General features: G+C 36.7%; 3 protein-coding genes across 3 annotated transcripts; 1 reads left to right on the plus strand and 2 right to left on the minus strand.

Moving 5' to 3' along the window:
- The first annotated feature begins 102 nt into the window (after positions 1–102).
- LOC110757524 (uncharacterized) lies at positions 103–1,722 on the plus strand. Its single transcript, XM_088245900.1, has 2 exons — positions 103–147; positions 811–1,722. The coding sequence occupies exons 1-2, from the start codon at positions 103–105 to the stop codon at positions 1,447–1,449; spliced, it is 684 nt and encodes a 227-aa protein (XP_088102026.1). The 3' UTR covers positions 1,450–1,722.
- A 120-nt stretch (positions 1,723–1,842) lies between these two features.
- On the minus strand, positions 1,843–5,264 carry LOC110757522 (pre-mRNA-splicing factor SLU7-A). Its single transcript, XM_021959151.2, has 6 exons — positions 4,978–5,264; positions 4,099–4,262; positions 3,877–3,989; positions 3,320–3,739; positions 3,048–3,183; positions 1,843–2,939 (listed from the first exon to the last, which is right to left on the minus strand). Exons 1-6 carry the CDS (start codon positions 4,991–4,993, stop codon positions 2,172–2,174), a joined length of 1,617 nt encoding a protein of 538 aa, XP_021814843.1. The 5' UTR covers positions 4,994–5,264; the 3' UTR covers positions 1,843–2,171.
- Positions 5,265–7,205: 1,941 nt separating this feature from the next.
- LOC110757453 (transcription factor MYB14-like) lies at positions 7,206–8,940 on the minus strand. Its single transcript, XM_021959048.2, has 3 exons — positions 8,675–8,940; positions 8,323–8,452; positions 7,206–7,895 (listed from the first exon to the last, which is right to left on the minus strand). The coding sequence occupies exons 1-3, from the start codon at positions 8,805–8,807 to the stop codon at positions 7,361–7,363; spliced, it is 798 nt and encodes a 265-aa protein (XP_021814740.2). The 5' UTR covers positions 8,808–8,940; the 3' UTR covers positions 7,206–7,360.
- Between the last annotated feature and the right edge of the window lie 4,021 nt (positions 8,941–12,961).

The raw sequence follows: 12,961 nt of genomic DNA on the forward strand, positions 1-12,961 counted from the left end.
TCTTTTTCTATATGGAAATGGAATCATCTTTGTTCTTTTGCCGCGTTCTTTTATTCTACGCGACCTTCGAATCTTTTACAAGTTGCAGAAAAGAAAATGTAGATGCATTGTACTGCACTCGTCTGTGTACTACCACTTTACCACAAGGTGAGAGCAAAGACAACGAAAAGGAGAAACATGGAATGGAGCATTCCAAGCTGAACCAAAACCCACCAACGTTCATAACCCAATACCTCAACCTCGAGTTAGAATCGAGATTCATTGGGTGCATCAAATTCATACTTATAAAGACTTTTTTTAAGTGAGTGACTTTCATAGAGTTGACAAATTCTTAGATACTTTCATAGAGTTGATAAAAGTCACTAGTAAATTGGCAAGACTTTTGCTCTTAACAATTAGCTTTAAAAGTATGGAAAAGTCATTCATTTAATAAGCTTTTTAAAAGTCATTAACTTTTTGGACCACCAAACTTTTAAATACTTTTTAAAAGTCATAAATATTAAATACTTTTTAAAAGTCATAAATGGATACCACCAAACTTTTAAATACTTTTTAAAAGTCATAATTAATACCACTAGACTTTTATATACTCTTTAAAAGTCTAAATTGAATACCTCCAATCTGATTAGGCTGATTTTGGGCTAGAGGTAGCTGAACATGGATAAGTTGCAGCCTAGATTCTAGAATCAAACCTGCTTTTTGGCCTTAAGCGCGTAGAGTAAGAAGTACGCTACTACTATGGTCCATCCATCCCATATATTATAAAATAGTACAAAACGAATACACAATCCAAAAGCTGAAGGAATCTAGCAGCTTAGCTTACCGTACTATAAAACAACAATCCCTCAGCATACTCTTCGCAAGCCATCCATTTACTCTCTCTTCTCATCTTGCTTGAGACTGAGGCTTCCACCGGCCAGAAGGGCTTGGAAGAGCTTCACTTCCAAACTACAGAGCAAGCTCCACAAACCCAAAGGCATCACAAAACCCAGAAACCGTGTCAAAGCAATCACTGCTGATGCTGCTTCTTCTTCTCCTTCTGCTTGTGCTTCTGGTCGACTTCGACCCTACAAATTTCTCCAACTGCGTTTCAAACGCAGACGGCGTCTTGCCCTACGTTTTCGCTATAACCACCCTCAGCTCCTACAGAATCGCAGCACTGCACATGTCTATGTTGACAAGCTTTTTAAAGAGCCGGCTGTGACTGAGCCAGTCGAGCGCTCTCAGCCTCCTGTAGAAAAGTGCAAGCAAGCTGCTGCTGCTGCTGCTGCAACAATAGCTACTGGAAGTGGGGGCGAGAGAGCTTGTGCTACAGCAGACGATATGTGGGAGTCATTGGGATTTGCTTCCCCTCTGATGCATGGAATTGATGAAAGAGCTGAGGAGTTCATAGCCAGGTTCAGAAAGGAAATGGAGGTTCAGGAGAAGCTGGCACGCGATCATTTGTAGCAGAAGCTTTAAAAAAAAAAAAAAAAAATTAGATTAATAGATCATCTATACATATGTAAATTAAGTGTGATTGTTCTGCTCAAGAATTTGTTTCGCATGAATCTGTGATATTTATTCGTTTCAAGATAAAAAAAAGAGTGAATTCTGTACTTCGTAGCTTATATTTAGCATGGCATGAAGGATTGAAGAGTACATGTTTGGCTGTAGAAGATTTACTTGATGGGTTTGCAGAAGACAGCGAGAAATAAATCAAGCAAATTTGCAATGTTGATACGTGAAGATTCCTTTGGGTTCTTTTCTTTCTTTTTAGTTGGAAATACGTTAACAGTACAAAATTTAAATTAATGTTCCGTCATTGCAGTTTGGTTTTTAACAATTGATTCACGAAATCCATAACAGCAACGTAATTAGGTAAATTCAAAGTAATGTCATTACACAACTCATTACATGACAACTGAGAACAAAGTCAACAACAATTCAAATGGCCCAACATCCACAGGGTAGCTCACGTAATAGCAATAAAACTACAGTATCCTCAGTACTTAAGCTTACAGTAATCACGACTGAGAGGTTTGCAAATCAAAGATGGAGGCTCCAGCTCAGCATGTTCTGCCACAACCGAACTATGAGTTCAAGAAGTCCAGCTTACAGAACTGCTGTATAAGAGCACTGCCATTACGTCTCATTGACAACCTTGAAAGCATTTTGAGAGAAGGGCTCCATCAGTTAAGAAAGTCCTTCATTGGATCATCATGATGAACTTTCTTCATCCTATAAGCCTCCATATCCTCAGCAGTAACTTCATCATTCCATTTTACATTATATTTGCGCTTTCTTTCATCTCTCACTTCTCTCTTTCTTGCATCCTCCTTTTTAAGAGCATCAGCAAGTAACTTCTCATCTAAAACCAAATCATCTGGTATATCAGTTCCCCAAGTAGCAAGTCTTTTCTCCTCCACTGGTTCAGGCATATCTCCAATGGCCTCTTTACGAGCAATGTTAGCCTTCATAAGTTCACCTGCAGCCTCAGCAGCCTCAATTCCAGCAGCGCCAGTGCAATAGCTATTGCGAGTCAACTGCTTACAGCACCTGTAGCCCCATTGATGATCCTTCCACCATGAACCCCATACACTGGTGTGGTTGTTGGCATATACATCTTCTTCATACTTGCTTCTGGGAAGTGTTGTTTCTTGCCCCTTGATGATCCTCCCAGCACGATCATATTCAACTTCTCGTTCACTCTGTCCCAGTAGAAGCTCCCTAGGAAATTCTTCTTCATTAGCTGCATTGCCATACTTCTCCAGAATGGTGTCCTTTGTTTGTGACTTCAAATTCTCCTTGATCACCTTAAAATTCTTATAAAGCAACTCAGCTTGGGACGGCGCTGCTTGCATGTGAATATCTTGTCCCTTTTCAAATGATTCCCAAGCATGGATGTTGAGCTGCTTGAACTCCATAGCTTGACCACTATTTCTATGTCGATTATCACCCTATATCACAAAAGCAAATACGAGAACAATAAAATATACGGTAAACCTCACCTTAAAAAAACTAGGAAAAAAATACCAAAAAAGCAGTTAACTATTGTAGGCACTTACCCCATAGAACTTCTCATTCGGATCCGCATCAGGAAGAGGGTCCTCACGCATGGATCGGGTTTTTGGGTCATAGTGTGCAGAGTCGACATCGAGGTTTAAAAGATACTTTGCTGTATCCTCACGAATACGCAAATTCCTGCAAACAAAAATACATGAGTAAGAATTCAAATAGACACCAATGCAGAAGTGAGACAATAACACCCCTTCAACACAAGATGACACCCCTTCAACACAAGATGACAATTAAAGAACCGGTATAAAGAAGTTTTCACCTGACAGTTCCTGTGCTCCCACCACCCGTTGTACGCACACGCTTCTCAACCTTAGCAAAGTCCATTTGTTTGCTCTCATCAACCTTGGCTTCATCCACCCTCAAATCATCCTCATTATCATCCTCATCCTCATCACTAACCCCGTCCTCTCCATTTGGGTTATTATTTTTCTCCTCTAATTTCTTGAGCTGTTGTGTCTTTACGTATTTCCTTCGAGCTTCATCTCTTGATTCATATCTCTCAATGACACGGGCATAGGTTGATGCATCATATCCATTCCAGCGGTCCCGTTTTCCATCATAGTCAAGCTCAAAAGTCTCTATCTTTTCATCAGGAGCGATGTGTTTGTTTGTAAACTTTGCTCCCACTCTCCTAGGTCTTTCCATACATGCCTTTGAGTCGTGTGTCATGGCACCACAGCTGTAAGAATAGACATTCAAACATTATTCTCCAGTTCACGAGATAAACTGAAATGGAAACAAAAGCCTTAGAGAGAGAGAGAGAGAGAGAGAGAGACAGAGACAGAGACAGAGACAGAGACAGAGACAGAGACTTACTTCTCACATGCACCCTTCCTATATTTATCAGCCTGGTGTATCTTTGCACCTCTGTCATACCATGATGTTGTATAATTAGGATCTGATTTCCATTTCCTTTGATGTTTTAAGCTCTGAGAAAATTAAAACAAAACAGAAAAAATGTCTCAATATTCAGAACTTTTGCCACAGCGTATGTTCATCAAAACTAGGAACTCATTAGAAAGAAAATGAACAACTTACAGGCCTCTCAGAGTTGAGATACCAAGGTGCGGATGACATATATTGGGGTATATGAGGATTAATCTCCTTTCCATCCTCATCCAGTTCAGCTGGTGCAAGCCCAGCTTTACGCGCTTCTTCCAATTCGATTTGTTTGCGATGGTCTTCCCTAGATTTGAATGCCACTACAAGACCAACCACATAAGATACATCAATATAGGAGTAGGGGAGGAGAAACACAAGTTTTTCAAAAAACACAAGTTTTGCCAAAACCCAGAAAAGCAAAAAGCAAAAAAAGATTATCTACATTCTAGATTAAAATAAACTTAGTCTGGATAAAGAGAAACCATATATTATCACATCAACATAGTAGTTTCTAAGGTAAAGCCTAGGTAAGTTTCTAACACTGCTAAAAAAAATCAACCTTTCATAGGAACATATAAATTAGTAAGCACAGCAATCATCCAAGCTGTAAGGCCCAATTTCAAATTATAACTGTTTCCTCTTGTTTCACCTATTGATACTGTTTTTATGATCTTCACTTTGAGTTGGAGAATTGACAACAGTGATTTGAATTATAAAATCCAAATGTCAACCAACTTGAATGTGATAACTGGTAAGCCCCAATCAATTTCAAATTTTTATAACATAATTTCAACCCAGGTCGCGGAAAAACCCTAAAATCCATAAACTAAACGAATCACACTATGGACCCCATCTGAGCTCAAAACAATCAAATCTTCGATCTGCTATAAGTAATGAATATGATTCAAGAATTAAATTCAAGAAAAATTCTACCAAAAAAGATTATTTTTAATGATTCAGACAAATTTTGAGTAACAAATTGTGAAATTTATTATATGAGATATAGGGAATAAACGATGGAAAAGAAGAGAGAACCTGAAGCAGTCGCCATGTTTGGTCGTCTCGAAGCTGAAACTTGAAACGACAGGAGAAATTGAATTGAGAGGTCGTTTTGAGCGTCAGCTTTAGAGGTGTTGATTGTCGATTTATATAGGCCCTAAAACCCGAGATCGACTTGCACGAAAATAAATATTTCGGCTACGAATCCAACAGACGAGGGATTGGGAAACCCAAGCAGAGACGTGGCTTTAGAACGAACGACTCCTCCGCCTCCTCCTTCTCTATCTTTCTGAAACAAGGCCTGAGGCGGTTATGTTCCTTCCAATGGAAGATGGAAACGATAGCGTTTCGTCTTTTCACAAACCCAAAAGGACTACCTATTGGGCTTAAAGAAAGGGCTTAATATGGCCCTTCATTCAAGGCCCAAATTCAAAACGGGGTTGGCTTTGGGTTGTGTTTATTGAACTGAACCAAGTTGAATTTGGTCCTGACCCGAATTGAGAGCTTGTATTGAACTCCCGACCCGCCCAGCTCAACCCGACTTGCACCCTAATTTAATGGATACAATATTATAGATGATCAACCTTGTGGTTATTGGAATGTTTTAATGTTAATCATTAAACATGTACAAGCATATTGGCACTGAAAACTTAACATGCATAGATTTGAGTCTATGATCTCTACCGATAACAAGTTATTTCAGAAAACATACTATATAGATAGTTTGACAAAAGAATATTACTAAGTTAGAATCATAGTAAAAATACATGACGGGAATAAAGCGTACACGGTACATGTAAATATGTAATCAAACATGTATTACTTTTTTTTTTTTTTCCTCCCTTTCAAAACACAAACATTAATATATTGTTTATACTTTCAAGTTGTAGAATTATAGAACACAAATGTCAAAGTTCAAAGCATTTCATGATGAGAGAGATACAAATTAAAGTTGACATGCTTTAGGTGAGTGGGTGTTAGCAGAGACATGCATATCTTGTGAGGATTTTATAGGCTTATAAATATTTGCTTCTAAACTCATGTTTAGAGTGTTAACTATATTAATTACGTGCAAATAATCTTTTTTCTTCAGGTCTACGCAAAGTGCACGTGTTTGCCGCGTATTTGTTTTTCTTTGTTCTTACTTGAGTCATATGCACGCCTGCAAAGTATCGTTATCGAGGATTATAAAATAGGCAAAGGTGATAACTCCAAATTTCATGTGAAATCTACTGTTGGGCAATCATGCTCTTTAAGTGGAGCCCTTATTAAGTGAAAGAGAGGAGAAATACTTAGCTATTACCGATTTATAAAACCTTTTTCTTAATCTCTCCCGTTATTGCCCGTTGGATATAAAATTATTTTATGTGTCTCGTTACCTTATAGAAGAGTGCACTTAAGAAAATTAGGTCGATAGTTTGATTAACTAATTGATATATCAAACTGTCTTATGAGAAAATATTATTCGTTACGTGTGATAGAAAAGTATACTTAACGTATGATTAACTAAGAAAATTAGGTCGATAGTTTGATTAACTAATTAATATATCAAACTGTTTGATAAAAAATATATTATTATGTAGCATGGTTTCAACTAAGAATTTCCGCATAAATTTCGTTCTTCTTTGAAAATATAGCATTCACCACCCCTTGGTAGGCTAATTAAGAAAACATTAAGTGCATATAGTATGATCTATTTTGCAAAAGACTATACACAATCCCAAGCTGATTAACTGGAGAAATTTTTATATGTTCCAGGTACACCACGTAGCTGGTGTACCATCCAATAAACATAGGACATGTGGAATTATTGTCCAACTTACTGCATTTCTTTTTATGTCATCTGGCGGGTTGTATTGGAAATATTCCATATGTCCTTCGTCTATTGGATGGTACACCAGCCACGTGGTGTACCTGGAACACCCAAAAATTACTCGATTAACTGGTAGTTTCTTCTTCATATTAGTCATTAATTAATAAGTTAGCCTTTAACCACCATTGATTAACGTTTGTCTTGGTTCTTGGACCATGGTGACATCCATCTCATAAATTTGAGAAGAATTTGCATGCCACGGGATAACACTACTATTTTACTATATCCCTCGTGATATACAGGTTGTTCTCCATAAACCTCAACCAAACTTGTCCTCTGTGCTCTAAGTTCAGAAATGATTGCCTTCTTGCTTGCTGGTCGAACACAGATTTAGATGATAATTATTTTGTCGACAAACAAATTCATTCCGACAAAATTGAACAATACATATATATATATTTATGTTTTGCCGCGTTGAATACGATGGTCTCATTTTTGTTTTTCTAAGGGTCAAAGAATTGGACGGCAGAAAGCAAACCAAATTCTATTTCCCAACTGGAAGCTTAATGAATAAAATTACAAAACAGTCTTCTCGTTCTCTCCAAATCAAATACCTAATAATAACTCTGGAATTTCATCCGCTCCTGGGAGAATATTGAGCCAAAAATCCATGCTGTTATGGTCATACATATCTAAGCAAAACCCATCATCAGCAGGGCCCACACCAACTCCTGGGACACCACCAATGGCCTGAACCTGGTCCACCATCTGATCAAAATTCTCAGCCGACAATACCTCCGACCAGAAGCTCTCATCAGCCTCTGGTAAGTTTGCTGCGTACCCATCAAACTCCATGCATGTCTTGTCGTTGTTGCTTTTGATGTTGCTGTTGTTGTCGCTTGTGGCGGCTGACGACGTGTCACTTGAGGTGCATTGAGGAGGAGAGGCTGGCCCACAATCCAAGCTCTCAGATTTTTCACTGGGCTCTGGCTCTTGCTCTGTTTTTGTGGAGAAGAAGCGTGCTCTGGTTTCTGAGGTGGTGGTTCGGTTTTGTTTGAGCCTCTTTTTTAAGTGGGTGTGCCAAACGTTTTTAATTTCATTGTCTGTACGACCCGGCAATCTAGCTGCAATTGCTGACCATCTGAGATTATAGGAAAAATAAAAAAACAAGAGCAAAATCAGAAATCAATTATGATATCAAATCAAATCTGTTCTGTCTGTCACATGAATGATTATGTGCACTACGCAAAACTGCCATGTTTTTTTTTTTGTAGGTATTTTAATTGCTTGAAAAACGTGCTTTTTGTTGTTGTTTAGGCTTGTGCATGAGAAAGTTGTGTAAGGAATCTTTTGCAGCGCCCACATGCTTCACTAGGAGGCTAGATTGGCAGCTAGTATGAACCCATTTGAAAAAAAAAAAAAATGAAGGGTTGTTTTTGCAGCATCAATTTGTGTGAATTCACATTGAATACGAACACGATCTAAATTGAAAGTGACGAGTCTGTCGATCTAACGGCTACAACCGTGTTATATACAAATACAAATTGGTTTGTAGTAATGATAAGTACCTATTTCCTAGCACTTCATGTAAGTTGATGATTGCGTCTTCTTCTTCCCTGCTGAAATTCCCTCTTTTGATATCCGGCCTCAAGTAGTTTGTCCATCTGAGTCTGCAACTCTTTCCACACCTCAACAAACCTAAAGAGAAAAGAAACAAGAAACATTCATCAAAACATGGAAAAACAGAGAAACCAGAATTTAGCATTTCACTGAAAAATGCCAACATGGGTAATTAAAATCAGGCCAATTCATCCACTTTCTACAATGAATTTCTGAAACTTTAATAAAAAGCCAAATGCTTTCGTATATTTCTAAAGAACCCGAGAAACAGACAGCAATTAATCGGTGTGTAATTACTACCAGCTAGTTTTGGCAGAGCTCGCCAGTTGCCATGGCCATACTGTTGAATGTAAGTGACAAGTACGTGATCTTCTTCAGGGGTCCAAGGCCCTTTCTTCAACCCCATCTTCTCACAGCAAGGAGCTCTCACCATCTTCCTCTTCCAAAAATTTATCAGAAAAAAATAAAACCCAACTCTCTGTGTTCTTTGTTCTGCTAGGCTGCTCTGCTATTAGTTTTTCAACCTTCTCTGAAAGCTCAAAGCAAATAGCAAGGCCAAAGAATGAGAGAGCCATAAGTCCATATATACACACGCAAAGCGAAAGTGTGCGGGCCCGGTACGAAATAGTCCAAAGTACAGAAATGATTCAATTGAAAATATTATTTTGTAAAGACAAATTTGGCCCCCACTGTATATTTCTAGGAGATCTTTTTTTTTTGGTCAAACCGATGTCCTGGTTCATAGTTGTCCGATTATTTGATTAGTCAAACTAAAACGTGGGCTTTTACTTCCTTGTTTGTTGCTTTGTATTTTTTCTGGGTTTGGCTTCTTGGCTGCTCACCTCTGGAATGAAAGCACTGTTTCTGACCCGAAAAGTAATAATAATAAACGTGGGGATTTTTATTTCTATCTGAAATGGATGTGAACCTTTTTAGCTGTATTTATAACCAAGTGGATCAAACTTTTTCACGCAATTTGAGTTTCAACCAGTCAAGATATATAGCAGAGGTTCTTGAATTTTCAACAGCTCTGACTTCTTTTTATTTTATTTTATAATTTTTATGAATAATTATTGTATTGCATTCACTCTTCAAGTAGGAGTTTAATATTTGGTTTTTGAGGCCCCTTGGCCGTCGTTTGTTAGGGAGGAATAAATTAGACTGGATTAGATAAGCAAAATTCCTATGTTTCATGTGCAATCAAGGCATAATATGAATTTTGTTGTCTAACTGAGGATGAAGGAGGACTATTCATAAGCGGTTGATGACTAAAACTTATCCCTCGTAAATCCCACCATTTTTAAGGGGATTAAGGGGGATAAGTTCTAGTCATCAAACCTCTTATAGATAGTCCTCATTCTTCCTTCAAGTTAGACAACATATCCCATAAAATGCATGCATTTTACTAGTCTAATCTAGTCCTCTCTATCAAACAAACCGTAAAGGTTTTTATTTTTCCTTTTGACACTTTTGTATAGGAGAAAATGTTTATGTATGAATTGGCTTTGTTCAGGTAGAAAAACAAGGAAGGCCAAACTCCCTTCTGGCATTGTTTCTAGTTCAACATAAGTGCCTTGGAGGGTCAAGAAAGAGGGCTAGTTTTCTTGAATAGATTGCAGACAAAATTCAACATCATATATATTCTTTTAAATTTGCATAATTTTAACAAAATCCATTTTTAAATCCCATTTGATTCTAATTAAAATACGATCACAAATTTCGCCACAAGGATTGCTTGATACAAAAAAGATGGCCTAGTTAAAATCTTACCTTAAAAGACTTTCAAAAGAGAAAAATTCTAAAACAAAACGACCCCTCCATAATGCTAACACAGGGAGACTCAAACTGATAGTGTACATGCCTAACTTCTAATGTAAATGGAAGAGTTGACATATATTTGAGCCAACCTAAAAATGAGCTAAATTATACATTCACATTAGAAATAGGGCTTGGGACAAAATCTAGTGCCTATATATGATTGTCTCTATGTTCAATATTATTGGAAGTCTCAATCCAGCAGAGAAAAACGTCAAAGGTGTGAGATCTATTGAGTATAGATGAATCAAGTTTTAGTTCAAATTCAATTGTGTTTTATGAGAGAGACTGTTAAGAAAATGACATTAACAATTTGTGCAGCCAATTAAATTCAGAAATCTCTTAAATCCCAATTAGCAGTGAGATTAATTATAAACTAGTAAGTAGGGCATGGGATGCCACTGAGCTCACCACTTGCTTCATGATCCTAATTTTCTGTTCTTTTATCATTATCTGGTGTGTAAAATTTTCAAAGAGAAAATGATTAAATTAAGTATACCGACTTGGACAATTACCAGAAATTCCAATGATGATCTCACCAAATTGAACTAAATAAAAGTAGGGAAATTGAGTGGCGTCGGCCGTCACCATATGGACAAGGTGCTGATTGGTGATTAGTAAGTCCTAATCAAACACAATTAAAAAAAAAATACATGCAATGGAAGCAACTGTTGTGGCCATAGACTGTCCCAATTAGTCACTAATGATGTCACTAATCCAGTCAAAAAGCTATACTTTGACCTTTTTCTTTTCTCCTACCTAAGTACACTTCAAAATTTGAAGGCAACAAATGAAATTCAATTTGAATTGTGAAGAAAAAAGTCTTCATATTTGTCTTTGTTGTTGACACAAATTAACCTAAAAAATCAAAGAACGAACGAATGAACATAACTCATCATATGATAACGTGTAATACGAATTTTGATATCCATAAATATGATGAATTTGGAACACACATAAGATCATGTTTGAAACTCAGATTGAACTGGATATCAGTGAATCATGCCAATACACAAAATCGGACAAGCAAAAGATGAATATTAATATATTTATTTTGGCAAGGTTCGACGTGCAATCAATCAACTCGTGCATATACGCATCTTACAGGCAAATTAACTTCAACTTGACTCTCCAGGGTAAAAGTAGCAAGCCAGTTTATTCAGTAGTAATATTATATATGTGTTAAATTTTGACAACTTTTCCCTGGTTAAATGTATGAAGACCTAAATATATGTATATAAAGTTAGTCAATCACTTTAATTACCCATCGACATAAGATGGAGAAGAAGCTGGTCATGCTTTTCAACATAGTTACATATAATATGACATATGATCAATGTTATTGGGCGGTTTGAAGTGTATCTTGATTGCTTTTAAGACGCTCTTTTCAAAGAAAGTGTTTCACGGGAATCATATTTCTGTTGCGCTGTAATTTCATTATTCTTGAATTTATTAACTTTCCCTTATAATCCAAATCCCAAATTTTCTAACCTACTTCTTTGACAGAAATTGGTACACACGTCAATTCACATTTTTTTAATAATTTTGGCAAATCTCTATTTCGAGGAATCATATTTATAAGATTATGGCAATTTCAAACAAGTACAAATATGAGTTGATGCATGTTTACTGTGACACACCCTCGTCATGCATGGACAGCTCCAAACAAGCAGTTAATTGTAAGACAAGCCCTCAAGACATATTTTATACAACTAATGCTGTACCAAACGAGCCCTCGACATTCTTGCCAACTTGCCAAGCCTCACATCAGGGAAAAAGGATACATCAGTCCATGTAAATCATGTGTACACAAAATCATGGTTGGGTAATTTCTTATGCTTCAATTAACTTTGGACATGCAAATTTAATTAGGCAGGCATTTGAAAATATAGATGTGGCCAAAGAATGTGTATACAAACTCACACTGTATAGGATCGATCTAATAAGTAAAAAAGCTTGGGTTAAGATACTTGATGCATTAATTTGACAATTTTAACATGCACTTATAACTTTTACACACTTTTATGAAAGAGAGATTTGAATTTATGTTTCTTTTCTAGAGGTATGATTTCGTTTAGTCTATTTCACGAGTCAAAACTGTAGTACTGTCATCTCATATTGAATGAGGCACGAGTTACAACTGCAGTACTGTCATCTCATATTGAAGGAGGCACAATAAAATACTTGAACCCGAGTGCATGGATAAACACTCTTAACTACTTACTTACGAGTCATCTAAACCTAACTCTTCACCAACATATTAAATAGTCAAAATTAGTATAATTATTATTAATTGAAAATTTAATATAACGTACTGTGATATGATTTATGGGTTAATCTATGAGTCCAAAATGATTATTTCCGCAAATTGAAAATTTAGAAGATGTCAAGTTGATACAGTCGAAAATTTTGAACATGTCAAGTTCCTTAGGCTTTGGCTTGACATGAAAACGAATGTTGTATTTGTGACCGACTAAAATTCCTTTCTGTTTTTTATTATTATTTATTTTCGAAATGAACAAAAATAGCAGCCAGTACTATTATTAATTTTAAATGGGATGATATTTAACCGAAAAAAGTACTGGCTGCCAAATTACCAGAGTGGCTGTGGTCCTCCCCTTCTTCCTTCTTCCATGTTTGACACCGAGGATCAAAACAGGTTTTTTCTTTCCAGTGTAACCAAACAAAAAAAGGTACTGGCTGCCCTATAAAATTCTTTGTATTTTATATACGTCGGCTTGGCTAGTTGTGTATATGTTTGTGCTAAAAACC

This window comes from Prunus avium, chromosome 8 (assembly GCF_965620075.1).
Source record: "Prunus avium chromosome 8, drPruAviu1.hap1.1, whole genome shotgun sequence".
Lineage (NCBI taxonomy): Eukaryota > Viridiplantae > Streptophyta > Magnoliopsida > Rosales > Rosaceae > Prunus > Prunus avium.